The sequence below is a fragment of the Diadema antillarum genome, unplaced genomic scaffold, assembly GCF_040938485.1.
Source record: "Diadema antillarum isolate AM-2024a unplaced genomic scaffold, OU_Dant_1.0 seq00000675_RagTag, whole genome shotgun sequence".
NCBI lineage: Eukaryota > Metazoa > Echinodermata > Echinoidea > Diadematoida > Diadematidae > Diadema > Diadema antillarum.
The window spans coordinates 1,666,308-1,684,272 of record NW_027271581.1 but is presented as its reverse complement, the minus strand read 5'-3'; the positions used below and the strand labels follow the sequence as shown (position 1 = coordinate 1,684,272).

Sequence of the window (17,965 nt, the reverse complement as noted above, 5' to 3'; positions counted from 1 at the left end):
GGCTGTTACGAAGCTTTCGACCTTGGTCTTCCTCCAAGGTCGAAAGCTTCGTAACAGCCGGCTTCATGAGACATCTTTTGTCATCATTACATTGTCTCTCGACTATAATTCTTCCTAAGATGACAGAGGCGTACGGTACAAGTATCACCATCATCGCACTATATATATATATATATATATATATATATATATATATATATATATATATATATATATATATATCACCTGTCATCAACCAAGCAAGCAAGCCTGTTTTCTTTTCTTTTTGTATGCAGACTATACCACATTTCGTACTTCCTTTCGAACTCCGACAACTCCCGTGCAATTGAGTGTTTGTTTGCCGGTACTTTTTTTCTGAAGCATGAAGCTCTATTGAGACTGTTAATTGGACGTGAATTATTCAGAGAACAACGGTAAAAATTAACAGAATCTTAATTCATGAAGAGTGTCTTTATAGAGATTCAAGAATGGTATATAGCATTTTTAGTGCATTATGTTGAGTGTTATATATTCTGCTAATTTGATCCCTACAACTCTCTATTTAAAGAAGTATGTTGTAACCATAAACTATCACTGAATGTTATTAATACCCCGCCTAAACCTGAGAGAGTTAGTGCAATCCACAATATTGTTTCATGCTTTTTTTTGTTTTATGTGTGCTGTAAGAATGCAACGGTTTGTGCAAAGGTTTGATTTGTTCATTTACAATTTGTATTGGTAACAAAGTCATCAAAGTTCCAAACCTCAAGTTAGTTATTTAAAAAAAAAAATCGAGGGAATGCGCTAAATCAACTGGTAATTTGTATGATCTTCCTAAGAAAAAAAAAGTTTTTGTTTTTTTTAATCATGGCAACCCATTATATGACATTGAAGAAAGATAAAGTATGCCATAGTTCAGTATAATCATTATGTGCAAAATTTCAGGGCAAATGCTGAAAAAGGAGGGAATAAGCTAAAAGCTTAAACTGAAAGTTTTTTTTTTAAAATTACAGTAACTATTTATGTTCAAAATCTCATGTCAAATAATCAAAACCTTGGTGAGCTTTTGACCCACATGGTCAAAATATTTCCCTGCTAAATCATCTTGCAGTAATACATGAATACCCAGTTTCATTAAGTTTATTCATTGAATAATCATCTAGTATGGGAAAAAAGTAACTTTCTTGCATTAAAGTAGGATTTGAGCATTTCAACCTGACTTTCACCTTTGAATCAAGGAGTCCAACAAAAAAAATCACTGCCAGGCAGCAAATTAATATGCCTGTATCCCAAAACTCAAGAGGATAACTAGAGTCATTTCTGAGATGTATGAGAAAAAATATATATATTTTTATCACATTCGACTTGACTTTTCACCTTTTGCCTTTACATGATCCAACGGCCCACAACTTTGCCTAGATAATATTTATCTGGTAATGCATGTATGCGCTACATAAAAAACAAACAAACAGTGAGGCGTTACCATGTCGTGTGCTTGTAAGCACAGTGTACATGTCTTTCATCATAGTTCACATTCTCAATTGTACACTGATTCTGTTAAATATTTATTGGGTACTGTTGATCAGTATTTTAAATACCAATAAATAAAATAAAAACAAAAATTGATAAAAATACGTATTGGTAAAACTTTGAAATTTCAAGAGTGTGACATTTTGAGAGGCATAACTTTGTTCACTCATACATTCATATGCCAAAGTTCATGAAGATATCTTAAGCCATTTCAGAGATATGTAGAAATAAAAGTGAACCTTTTGTATTTTCACTACACTTTTGGCTTTTTTTTTACATTTGACCATGGTCCAAAACTTGCTTTCGAAATATTTTATCTGGTATGCATGAACACATTAAGTTTCAGGAAAAAAAAAATACCTTGACGCATTGAATAGATATGAGTGAAGAAGTGCAATGTCAAGAATTTGACCAAGAACTTTTACCTTTACCATGTGCAAAAAAAAAAAGTTGACTGGCACAACTTTGTTCACTCATTCAGTCATATACCAAATTTCATTAGGATACCTCAAACTGTGTTGAAGTTTTGCTGTCCACAAAACTGAATACAGACGCACGAAAGAGCGGACGGACTGACAACCCGAAGACATAATGCCTCCGGCGACACTGTGTGGCGGAGGCATAAAAACTGAGAAAGTTAGGTCAATCCACATATGTATGATTTGTAGTAACAAAATGTTATTACCACGGTAACATACTTCCTCACACTCACGCGATACTGAAGAAAGAGGCGTCTACAACCGCCATACGTGCCACATTTGGCGTCAATTGCTCAAAAAAGCGAAGGAGTAGTTCGATTCACAAGATTTTGCAACATCTTGTGAATCGAACCGACTGATCGACCAACTGTCGGGCCAACCGACCTCACAGTAATTGATAAAAATCATACCCTCATACACACTATGTGCATGATTTGTGGGTGGGTAGAATGAATGCACCAAATGTGACCTTGCATCACAAAACCAACAAAAGTTGCACATCTTGATTTTACGTAAGAACTCAAGACCACTTTTCATGACTTGAAATCATTTACACACTCTTAACCATCAACTCCAAAAACTTTAAAAGGATTATGCTACTGCTTCAAAAGTTAGCAGTAATCATGGACAGAATGTATCTATAGGTAATGTTTAATTTCAGCTTAATCTGATAATCCCGTCATTGCTATTGCTCCGATGGTATACATTTATGTTTTGTCCCTTTCATCGCACAGCTACCATGGCTTGGAAGAGATTAAACGCTTGAATAGCCCTGTACTTCAGAGCCTCTTTTCTCAGTTCACGCTTCTCCAGAGTTTACGATTTCTTGCTCTCGTTTAAATTCGTCCATTTTGATTGAGTTATACATCATTTTAAAGCCTAGATTCTGCTTTTTTCAGAATCTGTTCTTACCTAAAAATTCGTGTCTTGGGTGTTTTTGTTCGTTTTGTGATGCAAGGTCACAAATAGTCCTTAAACGTCTCATGCAACACTATATTCTGAGACACGTTGAAATCTTGATCATTGGCTCTACCTTAATGACCTATACAACTGTATACCCCATCACTGCAATTGAGTCCGGTATACCATAACTGTAGACCTTCGCAGAAGACATTTCACACCTGTTCGTGTCATGATATAATATGATAGGTCGAATTTCCGAACGGACTACCCGCAATATGTGCTATTAACACAGCTCTTTCGGTCAAGTGCTAAATGTTTACATTAATTAATACTTACTGCACTCCTCCTGAAGTCGTTTAAATATGTGCTCGTTAACAGAGAAGTCTTTCATTCCCCTATTGTCGATCAAGTCGATTTTCCCAGTTAATGTGTGATGGAAGCGAAGTTTCGTCATCCCTCCTCCACGTTGCTTTTGTCCTTCTTCTGTCACAATGGAATATTCTCCTGTCCATACACAGACCACAAACATTGCAAGTTTTATGGATTTGTACAGAACCAACTTTTCTTTTTTTCTTTCTTTCTCTCTCTCTCTCTCTCTCTCTCTCTCTCTTTAATCTCCAAACGATTAAACTACTATCCTCGACCCTAAGCATTATGTGCATTTGGAGTGGTGTCTCAAGTGTTGTCTATGGATGAAGTATAACTGAAATTGCATATACCATGCGAAAAAGTTTCACTTTGAATATATACAAAATCGCTAGACAGATAACTCTTGATTAAAAGAGCATCAACGAGAATTATGTTTGGCGCTGCCACTTATCTGTAAAGTTGTTAATATGACTTTATTCTGTATTCTATAATGTAAAAAATAAACAGACAATGTAAAAAGATTTACACATCCGTACCTTTATAAGCAAAGTTGAGAGAGTTGATGAAAGAAGATTTGCCAGCAGCCATTTCACCAAACAAACTGATGTTCACCTTCGATGGGAGAGCCTCGGAACGGATATTAGACGTCGATCCTGGTGAATACTGCTCTATTTTCCGTCGGAGGTTTTCTCTTTTCTCAGCTGGACTGCTCACTGAAAAAAAAAAATGGAAGTAATCAAACAGGTCCAAATGAAATGCACGAGGCCCTGACGCATGTGCACATGACGTTTAAGTCCTAGTTTTACTTTGCCGGGTAGGCTGATGCCGTGCAACAAACGGGCCATATTTTCCTCATTCTTTGTTCAAATCGTCAATCTAGAGGGAAAAAATAAAGTTTTTTGTTTCCTCCCCCATCACAATTTCCTGGATAAGGCAAAGGAATGAGAAACAAAGTCGATTTTTTTTTTTGTATCCGTGATTTATTGCTAACGCATGCATTTCATGTCCTTTTTAACCCTTGGATGGACATTTATCTTCCGGTGATTTCCACCAGAGGGGACAGAAAATTTTGTCCAGGGCAATGTGCAAGCACGGCAGTTTTTGTTTTTGTTTTTGTTTTTGTTTTACTTTTTTTTCTCGGATAGCGCGATCTGACCCTTCTCTTGTACGTTATCTCCTGTATCTGTACTGCACTACCGGGCAAAACGCATGTAGTTATGGATGACAAACTGACAGAACGGCCATATTAGTTAGGATTAACGCATATCTGCAGGATATCTACAGCACATCTACAGTATATGAACAGGGAATCAAAGTGATGTTTTACGAATATCAACATTGCTCCAACTGATCCGTCACATAAATGGTTCCGTGACGTTCTAAGGTGTATGTACTTCGTATGGGTCACCCATTTGTTCTTCGTGCGATATGTGGGCAAGCTAGCTCATTCTCTGCATTTGTGCACGATCCTCTGTGGGGTACAAAATCTTCCCAGGTGTTTTTTTGTTTTTTGTTTTTTTTTGTTCGGCCCCTACACCGTGCATGCATGTACACTCTTCTAGAACGGAAACTTTACACTTTCACAAGACGTAACCGAATTTTGTGAGGACAATAATAACGATATGGACGGTAAATTATTGAATACTAAAAAAAGCACGACCTTCATTTTTTTAAAGCAAATATAATGCAAGTTACAATGTTTCATATGTGTATTTTTTATATACTCAGATGTTCTCCTTCAGGACTTGACTCCGGTTTTCTCCGCCAGCAAGGGTTCCAACCACATCCTGTTCGAGAATAACAAAACAAAGAGGCGGGAGAAGAACCAAAAAATACGTTTATGACTGTGGATATGAGTACAGTAATTTGAATTATTTGAACATTTGTTTAAATCGAAGCTGTATCATGGCAAAATTTTATACCAATTCGTAGTTTCGCTTCTTCTTCCTTTTCTTTTATTTTAACAGAGGGAGAAATCACACGTCATTCGAAAGCTCATGATCTGAATAAATAAAAATAACACAAAATAATAGTGAAGGACGTTAAAATGTTCACAGCGTTATGCTTACTATTATGTCTTCTTGTTAATGTGTATTCGTTTTTGTTCTGTATCTAAATTCAACCGTTTTAGGTTGAATTGAGTGAAATTGCTACCTCAGGTAGATCTGAAGAAAGACCATTACCAGCGTGATTAAATTTATCACAGTCCCATGGAAATCAAGTGATAGGGTAGTATATCATGAGTGACGTAAATAAGTTCGCCCAAGTCGAATCCAAAAGAAGTGGGGGAAAACATTTGACTTTGATACGTGAACTATACTTGTTCGACGTGTTCATATCCATCCGTGATAACAACTTTGCCCATATTCCGCCTTGTAGGAGGACTTTCTCAAACCTAAATATATAATAACACATACATGCTCGCAGTATAGATCTTTTTTTCTTTCTGGGAAAAAAAGTAGATCAAGAGTGATTACTTTACACACATAGTAATGGCTATAATAAATGCATTTCATTCCGCACACCTTTTCGCGGTAGATAGTTTGGGCAGCACTTCTGTAAACATTTTCCAAGAAGGAGGAAGAGAATGACAGCAGCAACTACCCCACCAGCGACTACTCCAACAAAGATTACCAAACGATTGCGAGGTCCTGAAAATGGAAATGATGCAATAAAATGAATACGACCATCTCTCACACCTGAAAGGATTGCAGTGACAAATGACAATGTTTTTTTTTTTTGGTTTTGTTTTGTTTTTTCTTGTTTTTTCTTTTTTTTAACAAAATTTAATACCGTTTTACATGTAATGAATGCAACCCTCTGTCAACTTACCCCAACTTCTGGGCGAATCGATAATCAAGGGAAATAATTGCATTCGTAACATCTACATTGTGGTTCTTCCAATTTGCATACCAATGCGTCGTTAGGATATATTCCATCCCTGTCTAAATATTTTTAAAAAATGAATCGAATCAACTATTGAGATAACTGACAATAAAATTGTGAAGTCCATACAATCCGTAGTCCAGGAAGTGGACTATAGTTACTGTAGCCTATGACAATTTAGTTACTCTCTTATATGCCTTCATCTATACTTGTGTAAAAGTGCTTTTGATTTATTCATCATCTTCTTTTTTTAATTCATCTAAACAAAAAACCCTACAGAGCTTAAAATAAATCGTTAAAACAAAGAATACTTTCACATAAAACTCTAAAATATGCACGGTACATACTTATCAATATGAAGACTTTTTTGACAACCTGGATAAATCAATATGTCTTGATTTTATACGTTTTTAATTGGTGTGAGTAGATGCTAGACAGAAAAATATACTAATAAAAACTTGTAAACCTGATAAGAAAAGGAGACTTGCGTTTTTCCCCATTTAAAAGCACTGGAATGAATTTTTGTCTCTATGCTTTTGTCTCATTTCGGGGAATGCATTGTTACAATGTGGATAATATTACATTTCGAATGTCCTCATTTGGTGAAATCAATATATCCTTTTGCATTAACGAGGTAAAAAAGAGATACATGACCAAAAATACGTACATATAGTAATATGTAAATCTATGATATGTGTAATTATGTGTCTGTGTGTGTTTGTGATAAAAGCGAGAAAGGCAACGAGAGGGAGAGAGATGAAACGAAAATCTACGAGACCTGAAATAGGCAGAACAGTGATTTCTTTGGTCGACGTTCCATTCACCGACTCTCCAGTAGCCATGCACATAAAGGTTTGCTCCGTCCCATGTTTTGCTGAAACAGTGATTGTTTCGAACCGCTCAAAAGTGTCATCAGAAAGTTTTGTCTGCTGTGAAAGAACAGAATACTGTCTCTTTCCCGCGTTGTCGGTCCAAAGCATGGAAATATTAGGCTTAAATCCACTCACAACACACGTTAGGGTAAGTGAAGTTGTTTTAGGCGGAGTTCTGTACGTACACCGGCCTGGTTTGGCTTTCCTTGTATCAACGCATTCCTCAATCGCGTGTGTTGATGCCAGGGCTATGAAAAGTAAGGAATCAAATCTTTGAAGTGAATTAAATCATCAAATCAAAATTGAGACAAAACATCATTATGTTGTGTCTCAAATGAAAATATTCTATATTGCATAATTATGTAGAGTTTCAATGCGAAATGTATAAACTCCTATGGCAAGCCGTTTGTGTAAAAAGTCGATAAACTCTGTTTTTCACTGATAAACTCTGTTTATCAGTGAAAACAGTGTTTATCAACTGATAAACAGAGTTTTTCTTTGATAAACTGAGTTTATCAACGGATAAACACAGTTTTTCTGATAAACTGTGTTTATCAGCGATAAACTCTGTTTATCAATTGACCATGACATTGACCGTTACCCTATGTAAACAATAGTTAGATATGGTCATCAGCATCTTTTAATGGTTGTAAGCTGAATTCAACCAATTTTCAGAATCAAAATTCCCAACTATTCCTCATTGATATTTTAAATGACAATAACAGTAAGAATGACATCGAATATTCTGAGGAGCCCTGCAAGTATCATTACCCTAGTGTTTGATTTGATTTGATTTGATTTTATTGTTCCACGTCTCAAAACATAAATAACATGAAACGATCGATTGAACATAAGATTGAACATAGCGTCGTAATTACAAAGAATACAAGAGAAGACAGTTTGACAAACATGAAATGTGGGGACCTACTAAAAGCAAAGCTTATAATGTATAGGTCCCTGTACAGATGAAAGTGTTGGTCTTCTTAAACAGCGTAGTAACGAAAACTATGAAAGGAAGGAAAGGGACGTAAAACAAAAGAGAGCAAAAAGAGCAAGAGAAAGAAATACGAGAGCGTATAGCGAAATACAAAGTAGCCACCTGTATTGCGCTTACAAGACTCCTTGTCACCCGAGCAACACAGTTACGTAACTGTAGGAATGCGCAAAAATGCACATGATACATAATGATTCATTAATTCAGGAATAGCCTTGACATAAATGACTCAGTAAAAACAGCGAAAAGAAAACCTGGAATACATATAATAAACAACGAATCTGATAAAGGTGAGGGAGTTCGAATAAAATTGCATGTTGTATTATTAGATATAAACCTGCACAAGGGATTTTTTAAGTTTACGTTTAAAACATTTTTTTTTACGTTTAAAACAAAACGATTCAGTGATGTCAGAGTCAAGGCTATTCCAGAATGTCGGACCTGTATGTACTATTGTTTTAAGAGCAAATGCAGTTCTCACTGGGGAAAAGTGAAATGAATTTTCTTGTAGGGTAGGAATGTATAACTTTATTTTTTACAAACATGGGAGTGAAAGCATAAGGTAATTCGTCTTTAGTTAATTGATACATAAATATAACAAGGGTGTAAGAACACATATCAAAAATTTTCAAGAGGTTATTACTTTTGAACAGTGGGCTTGTCGTTGCTAAATACTTGGTACAATTGATAATTCTTATAGCTCGCTTTTGTATTCCAAAGATAGACTCCAGGCGTATTTTGGAACAATTCCCCCAGGCCAGTATGTAATAATGAAGATACGGCAATAACAACGTCGAATATAAGGTACGTAATGGGGAAAACATGCTTAAGCTTCTGTAAAGCACCCAAATTTCTTAATAGTAACTTACATAAATGATTTGTTTGTTCCTGCCAAGATAATTTACAATCGATTAAAAGGCCAAGAAATTTAACTGAATTTGTCTGTTGTAAGTTTACTCCTTTGATTGAAATTAAGCCAGGTAAACAAGTGATTGTATTACTAAACACCATAAAATTAGTTTTGTTTAGATTTAGGGATAATTTGTTACTTTAAATCCAATCGTTAACATGATTCAACTCAGAGTTAAGCATATCAAGTATATCAGGGTTTGCTGATGGGTATAAGAGGAGTAGTGGCAATGCCACTGTGGCGGCTGTGCTCCTATACTGTATGGAGTCCATGGGGCATACAATGATCTTTGTATTTCAACTGAATTTTAGCTAAAACATAGCACAATGTACTAGTATTCTGTGCACTCGACCCGTTGTACGCTCTGTACGATAGGTGCACCTCCCTGGTGGGTGCGCTTCCCGCTATGGTGTCGTTTTTGTTTTTGTTGCTTGTTTCCCCCCTTCGCGACTTTGACGAGTGGGACGTCCCAATCCTGCGGACGCTACTTATGTTGATCAATAATTGAGCAAAAAAGTCAATACCATTTTTGTTTCACTGATCTCATCTCGCTCTCATTCTCTCTGCAAACTTGAAATGAATATGAAAAAATAAACACTTATGTATATATGGAATAATCTTCTATTACGTTAAGCAGATAATTTGTTTCATTCTCTTCAATTTAACTTTAATTGATGTGTTGTAATGGTAGGGATGGGGTTGAAGAAAGCTTACGATGAGGTGATATCCGGGAAAGCTGATAGTATCAATCAGTTATACGCTTATTGTCTAAACTCTTTTATGAGATGTTCTGTATTTGTTATTTGTTTTTCTTTGTTCTTCTCTGATTTCTTTTCCATTTTTCTCCTTCATGACATTCCCAGCGAACAAATATTCAGAATTGATTTCTACATCGTAGTTTGTCTATCATGACTTGTGAAGATATGACACTTATTGTTTTATTATGGCCAATAGGCATTTACTGTTAATATCAGAAACTACAGTGTAGGTGCATACAGTAAACATCAAAGTTCTATTCGTGTCTCCCTTCGTCTCTCTCCTTCTCTCCTGATCCCCAAATAACCTATAAAAATTTATATTGATAGATTGAATTATGCACGTGAATATATCTCGTATGAAAATGATATTTTTTGAATATCAAGGGAGCCCCCTCACTCAAATGCAGTCTGTTGTTAAATCCATGCTGATATTATTGCTTATGCCTCGTTTTGTATTGGCAGAGCAGACACAGGCCACGGACGTGTGTGCCCAATTTGATATCATCGGCTATGTCTTGTCTGCGTCCTTGTTGTTTCTCGTGTCTTGTCTGTGTCTCATGTCTATGCTTCATATGTGTGTTTCTTGTATGTGTTTCATGTTTGTGTATATGCGTTTCTCTTTCTCTTCTTCCTGGTCTGTACATTCCTACATAACTACAATCTCCAGGTCTAGGTCTAAGTGGAACTTTTGTCGATTCCGGTGTGATTTTCTTTATACTTATGGCTAATCCAACATTTGTTTTCAACTCTGTGAACGATGATGAATTTTATGATACAGTTGGGCGCTCTTTTACGTCCGCGCAGGAAAACAAAACTTCCACCTTATATGAAGCATACATATCGAACAAACTTAATGCTTCAGCACAAGAATTTGAATATAATTTTGATTCTGAAGATCCTGTGCAAAGTTCATCATGTGTTTATCTGACTGTAAATCAGTATAAACAATATGTTATGAATAGTGATGATGACAATCTTTTGTTAGCTCATTTGAATATACGAAGCATAAGTAGAAATTTTGATAAGTTGCGATTATTTTTAGAAAACTCTGGTAATAACTGTTCTGTTATAGGTCTGACCGAAACATGGTTGACTCCCAATATAAGTCATTTATTTTCTATATCCGGCTTTGATTTCGTGTACAGAAATAGAAAAGAAAGAATGGGTGGTGGCGTGGGTTTATACATCCCCAACAAATTTGAATATTCTATCCACGAAGAATTGAATGTCATGACTGATGTAGTTGAATCTCTTTTTGTTGAAATGGTAAACCCGAATGGGAAAAATATACTGATTGGAGTTGTTTACAGACCCCCTGGATCGAATCCGAATGATTTTTTGTTGTATATACAAAATTTAATGCAGAACTCTATCTTTACAAATAAACATGTATATTTAATGGGTGATTTCAATATTGATCTTATGAAATGTAACTCCCAACATATTTCGCAAGAATTTGTAGAAACCTTAATGTCTGTTTCTTTATTACCGTTAATTTCTAAGCCGACCCGTGTTACTGACCGATCTGCCACTTTGATTGATAATATTTTTTGTAATATTCTCCCAATTCCCGAGTCTGGTATTGTTTTATCTGACATCTCTGATCATTATCCAATCTTTACACAAGTGCCAATTAAGTTATCTCCTAGGCAAAATAATTATCAGAGACGTCGTAAGATTACGGCCAATAATCTTATTAATTTGCAAAATAGTTTAAAAGATATTGATTGGTTTTTTGTAAACAACAATACCGATCTTGATTTGTGTTATGATTATTTTATGAAAACTATCACTTCTAAAATTGATGAACATATTCCGTTTTGAACAAGGAAAAGTTCTTATAAAAGAACACCAAGACTCCCGTGGATAACCCAATCACTTTTAAGATCGATTAATAGAAAAAATAATTTGTTTTATAAATACAGGAGTAACCCTACGGATAAAAACAGACAAAAATATGTGACTGGAATACAAAAACACACTTACTAATTTATTGCGTTTACAAAAGAGAAAATTTTATGTCAACCAGATAATGAAATATAAAAATGATATTAAGAATACTTGGAAAACAATAAAAGATGTTATGAATACATCTAATGATGCATCTAGTATTTCAGAAGTACGATGGGGTAATACCTCAAGCAATGTACTTGCTGGTATGGCCGAAATTTTTAATGATTTTTTTTGCATCGATTAGGAAAAATTTATCACAAAGTATCCCTTCATCTAATAAAGTGTTTTCTGATTTTTTAGATATACCTAATCCTAAAACTATATTTTTGGACCCTACGTATAATGAAGAAGTTATTGATATTATTAATAATTTGAAAGAAGGGAAAAGCCCAGGTTGTGATGGAATCGATAATTATTTGTTGAAAAATATAATTCTTCAAATAATAGATCCTTTAGTATATATTATTAATCTATCACTTAGTACTGGGCTTGTACCAAGTCAAATGAAGACTGCCAAACTTATACCTATATATAAGAAAGGGGAGAAAATGATGTCAATAATTACAGACCAATATCGTTATTAACTTCAATTTCTAAAATTTTGGAAAGAATAGTATATATCCGAACTGTAAAAATTTTCAATAGGAGTAATATATTTACGAATTTTCAATTTGGATTCAGAGAAAATCACAACACCACCCACGCTTTACTTACCTTTGTGGAAAAGATTACACATGCACTTGATACATTTTCGCATACAATAGGCATCTTCCTGGACTTCTCAAAGGCTTTTGATACGATTAATCACGGTATACTTCTTTCTAAGTTATCCCATTATGGTATTCGCGGAAAAGCCTTGCAATGGTTTACGAGTTATTTATCTGACAGATTTCAATATGTACATGTGAACAGTTTTGATTCTTCTATGAAGAAAATAGAATGTGGTGGTCCGCAAGGAAGTTTGTTAGGCCCACTGTTATTTATAGTTTACATTAATGATTTTTATAGATCTTCAGATAAACTCTCTTTCATATTATTCGCGGATGATTCCAATCTTTTTTATTCCCACCCTGACCCTAATACTTTGATTAGTACAGTGAATGATGAATTGAAGAATGTCTCACAATGGATATATGCAAATAAATTGTCACTGAATATTGAGAAGACAAAGTATATGTTTTTCAGTAATTCTTTAGATAGATTACCAGGTAATGTTATATTTGACACTACTCCCCTAGAAGAGGTTTCGTCTATTAAATTCTTAGGTGTTTGTGTTGGTAATAAGTTATCATGGAAGTGTCACATAAACAATATTTGTAAAGTAATTGCACGTAACATAGGCATAATGAATAGATTGAAATATTATCTTCCTTCTTCGGCTTTGATTACGCTTTATTCAAGTTTGGTATTGCCGTACTTGAATTACGGAATTCTTGCTTGGGGGAATACATATTCGACATTGTTAGATAAACTTTTTCTTTTGCAAAAGATGGCGCTCAGAATCGTTTTTAACCTTCATATCCGAGCACATACTGACAAGCTTTTCCTTGAGCACAAAATTCTGAAAATAAAAGAGTTGTATTTGTTTCAACTTGGTCAATTTATGTTTAATTACAACTGTAATCATCTACCCAAAATATTTTATTCTTTATTTCATCGTAACAGCCACGTACATAATTATCCCACTAGACAATCTAAAGAATTTCATCTTCCCTTAGTTAGAACTGTACACACTCAAAATACATTTGTTTATACCGGACCCAGATTTTGGAATAGCTTAGATAATGATCTAAAAGAATCTGTGAAGTTAATTACATTTAAGTATAAACTCAAAAAATATTTGTTTTCTAAATATATCAGTTAATTCTGTTCAATGAAAAAACCCGTCATGTTTCACTTTTCCTTGAGATTTTGTAGTGTGTCCACAGACCTTTTCCATCCCTCTCCTTTTCCTTCTCTATTCTTCCGTGCTCCTTTTTCCTCGTTCTTCGTTGTCCAGTATCTGTCTGAGTGCATTTCCTCAAATTCTGTTGTTTCTGTGTATTGTGTTATTGTTGTTGTTGTTGTCGTCGTTATGTTTTTTTTGTGGCCGATTGCATATCTTCCTTTCCGTTCAATTTTCCTGGCACACCTCGCCCCATAGTGTCTGCGCCACAAATGTGATATGTTACATAGTTTATACGTTTGCATCCTAAAATCCTAGTAAGTATTGTTCATAGTATCAACATCATTATATCAATGAGTAAAATGTACAATAGTGTATAGAAGAATTTAAAATGAATATGTCTTATTGGTATAACAAATTGGTGCTGTTGTTGTTTTGTTCCAGTGTTCCACGTTTTACAAGCGTGTCTTTTTTAGTGGAACACTGTTTTCCATCATTGTGATTATTTACTATTTTTGTTGCCATGACAAAGTGCATTGTTTCTTTTTTACGACATCATTCGTGTATAATATACTTTATATTGTATTGAAAAAAATCCTTCATCGGACGAGTGTAAGAGAAATGAAAAAAAAATTGTATCACTTTGGATTATGTCAACTTTTTCTTTTCTTTTCTTTGTGATGATGGAAATAAATAAACTATTGAACTATTGAACTAACTATTGAAGTAACTCAGTAGGAAAAAAGACTTGAATCGTCCGCAAACAAGAGGAAAGAAAGGAGTGCGGACGACCTGGGCAAATCATTTATGTACACAATAAAAAGAAGTGGTCCCAAAAGGGAGCCTTGTGGAACACCACATGTTATATTTGCTGTGCTTGAATCAGAATCATTAATGTGTACAAATTGTGATCAATTTGTGAGGTAATCTCTGAACCACTCCAAGGCGCTGCCACGAATCCCGTAATGAGACAGTTTGTACAATAATATTTCATTATCAATTATGTCAAACGCCTTGGAGTGGTCCAGAAAAAACTCCAACAGTGTGAGATTTAGATTCGATAGCTTGAACAACTTTATCTATTACCACCAAAACGGCGTGAGCAGTCGAATGTTTTTTTGCGAAAACCAAATTGAGTGTCTACTAAGATATCATGATCATTTAAAAACTTGATAGTTCGGAAGTAGACAACTTTTTCAAGTACTTTGGAGAATGATGATAAAAGAGATATAGGTCTATAATTGCCCAGGTCGTCCTGTCTGCCCTTCTTAAAAACGGGGATAATCTTGGCAACTTTCTTTTTACTAGGAAAAACACCAGTCATTAAAGACAAATTAAATACATGGGTCAAAGGTGCGGCTACTTCATAAATAATTTGTTTTGCAAAGAAGAAACATTGACATACCGTCATAGCCTGAGCTTTGTTTAGCTTTAAAATTATTTACAATATCAATAACATCCAATGCATCTACTGGCGTGAAAAATATAGAACTAGGATTGGAATTCACAAGAAATGAATGAAATGTTTTTCCGTTAGTGGAATATTTCTTGCCAAATTTGACCCAATAGTTACAAAATACGTGGTGAATGCTTCAGCAATTCCACGGGAGTCATCAATTATCGTTCCATTTTGTATTATTTTATAAATTCCCAGTTTTTTTCCATCATTCTTTTTTCATACATCATTTATAACTTTCCAAGTGGACTTGATATAATTTTTATGGATTTGAAATTTTTGAATGAAATTTTTTTCATTTTTTTTTTGAAATCTTTTTTAGCTTTACGTAGCACAGAAGTCAAAGTATTTCAGTAAGCCGAGTATTTGCGTTTTGCTTCTTCTGTGCCACTAGACTTATATCTATAAAATAAGTTATTTTTACGATTCATAGATCTCAAAATTGATTTGGTGATCCAAGGATTTCTTGGGATTTTTTTGTAATTCAATTTGATCGAAGAAACTGGGAAATGAGCATCATATAAACGCAAAACAATTTCATTGAATATATCAAAAGCTATATCAGCATCATTCGTATTATAGACAACAGACCAGTCGGTATGATCAAGACTCATTTTCAAACTTTCTATACGTTGTTGTGACATTACTCGAAATCCCTTTTTATTATAATTTGCTTGAACTTTTTCAAAAATATCATGTAACGTCACACATACAGGGAAGTGATCCGATATATCAGAAACAATGATTCCTTGATCGGCAACGTGAGATAAATTTGTAAGTATGTTGTCAATTCGTGACGAAGTTGTATCAGAAACCCTTGTTGGTTTCGTGATGCAAGTTATAAATGAATTGTACATCATTGTATCAAAAAATTCCTGACACTGGGGCTTTTCATTATAATGAAATAGATTAATATGAAAGTCTCCCATTAATATACAATGCTTGTTCATGAGAGAGGGAGAGTCAAGTATAGTTTGCAATACACCAACAAAATCGTTAAAATTACTATTTGGTGGCCTGTAAATTTCGCCAACTATTAGGTTTTTCGCATTTGGTATAACAATTTCTATAAAGACACGTTCAATCATATCAGAAACCTTGCAAAATTTTTCCATAACATTAAACTTAACATCATCTTTAACAAACAAGGCCACACTACCACCATGCTTGCGTGTTCTATCCTTTGAAACTAGAATGTAACCTTCAATACATACAAGCGAATGAAGCGGATCGTGCAACCAAGTTTCGCAAAGACCAATAACTGAAAAAGTGACTGATGAAAGATTTAAAAGTAATTCTAATTGATCAAAATCTTTACTTAAACTTCTCAGATATACCTATAAAAAGATAAAATGAAGAACATGCTTCTTTTAATGGCTTTCACCAAAACTTTTGAAACTGGCTGGAAATATCATATTTGAATTAGTAACTTTAATTTTTTATCGTTTGTTACAAACATATCAGATTCCAGCCCTTTTGCATGATACTCCAGTAACAGCAATATAGATGGTGGAACATATGACATTAATTGTTTTCGACTTAAATCAACATTGCCAATGAATAAAAAATCAGAGAAAGAATGAAATATACAGCTGATAGCTAAAAGAAAGCAAAGTGTTATCTTCCCAGCAGTCTGATTTTAATAGGCCATGACATTCTACTGAAACGTGTGTTTGCCAAATACAAGATTTGGATAAGGGATATCTTTCTTTTTATTTTGCATTTTCAGTATTTGGATTTTTTTTCATAAGCTGTGTTGTTTTGGTAATAATATTTCTTTTTTAAGATTATGCAAAAATGCATTTTTTTTTTCTCTCTGAGCTCCCTTATTTTTTGAGCGCGTGATTTGATGTTTAATATACACATGTGGTTACTACGGTATTATGGAGAGCAGACCCACCTTTTTTAGTTGACGGATGGTATGCGTTGTCGTGGTTACAGGTACTATTCTTGTTTTTCTTTTCTTTTTTTTAAGATCTTTCAAATTGCAGGTTAATGTGATAGGCTTCCTAGTTCATTGTTGAACATTGAATTGCCATGGTAATATCATATTTTGAATGAAAAATCATACAAAAACATAGTTGATTTAACTAACTCATTGTATGAGTCTTGAGCATTTGGCTTGAAATATGTCACATGCTACCACTATATGACTTAGATGTGTAAAATTCATTGTTCGTTATTGCTGAAAACTGTGTTGCCATGGTAACAACAAAATTTGAATAGAAATTATACAATAATATTGTGAAGTCAGTTACCTCTCTCAGCTTTTGAGTATTTGATTATAATTTTGGGATATGTGATGGTTATGAAATCTCAGTTGTGTAAACTTTTTTTTTTCATATCAAACAGTTGCCAGGGTAACAGCTTTTTTAATGACAGTCATAGAAATTGCCGATCTATTTATCTGATTCAGGTTTTGAGCACTTGACTTGAGATACGTTTAATGTGATTATCAGTGAGCAAAATGTTTATTTAATTGTTGAACAATAAATTGGCATGGTAACATTTAATATTTTTTTCAGTAAAAGGCGTTCAAAATAATTGCTGGTCGAGTTATTTTTTTCTGCTTTAGGTGGGGGTATCAATCACATTAAGCAATAGTTTTAGTTTTTGGTAAAACTTATGGTTAACTTTTGGCTAAGAAACGCAGACCCACCATAGTATTATCGTCCTTTGATTAGTATGTATATAATTGTCAGTGTATAGTTATTGTGTGTATGGGATTCAGTGGAAGAACAGTACCTGTCCACGAACAGCATGCTGCAGTTAGTGTAAATGTCATTGTTTTGTCATCTGTTATGTTTGTATGTGCAGGGCCCCCCAGGAAGAACAGTAGGCCTACCTACCTGCTGATGGGGCTTCCTTGTTGAAATAGAACTGAATAAATAAATAAAATGAAATAAATTTAAAATGGGCAATATTTAACGGAACTTTAAAAAAAGTTTGATATAATTTCTCATAGTAATATCCGTTTGATATACTTTTTCA

At 34.3% G+C, this 17,965-nt stretch overlaps 1 protein-coding gene across 1 annotated transcript in view; it reads right to left on the bottom strand.

Moving 5' to 3' along the window:
• The window catches only part of LOC139737027 (uncharacterized), a 36,527-nt gene that overhangs the window by 4,632 nt on the left and 13,930 nt on the right, over positions 1-17,965 (bottom strand). The window contains exons 3-7 of the mRNA XM_071647707.1: positions 6,925-7,266; positions 5,786-5,911; positions 4,985-5,047; positions 3,797-3,973; positions 3,228-3,395 (exon numbers count right to left, since the gene is read on the bottom strand). Of these exons, the coding sequence (XP_071503808.1) occupies positions 3,228-3,395; positions 3,797-3,973; positions 4,985-5,047; positions 5,786-5,911; positions 6,925-7,266 (876 nt within the window). The remainder of the gene's footprint in view (positions 1-3,227; positions 3,396-3,796; positions 3,974-4,984; positions 5,048-5,785; positions 5,912-6,924; positions 7,267-17,965) is intronic.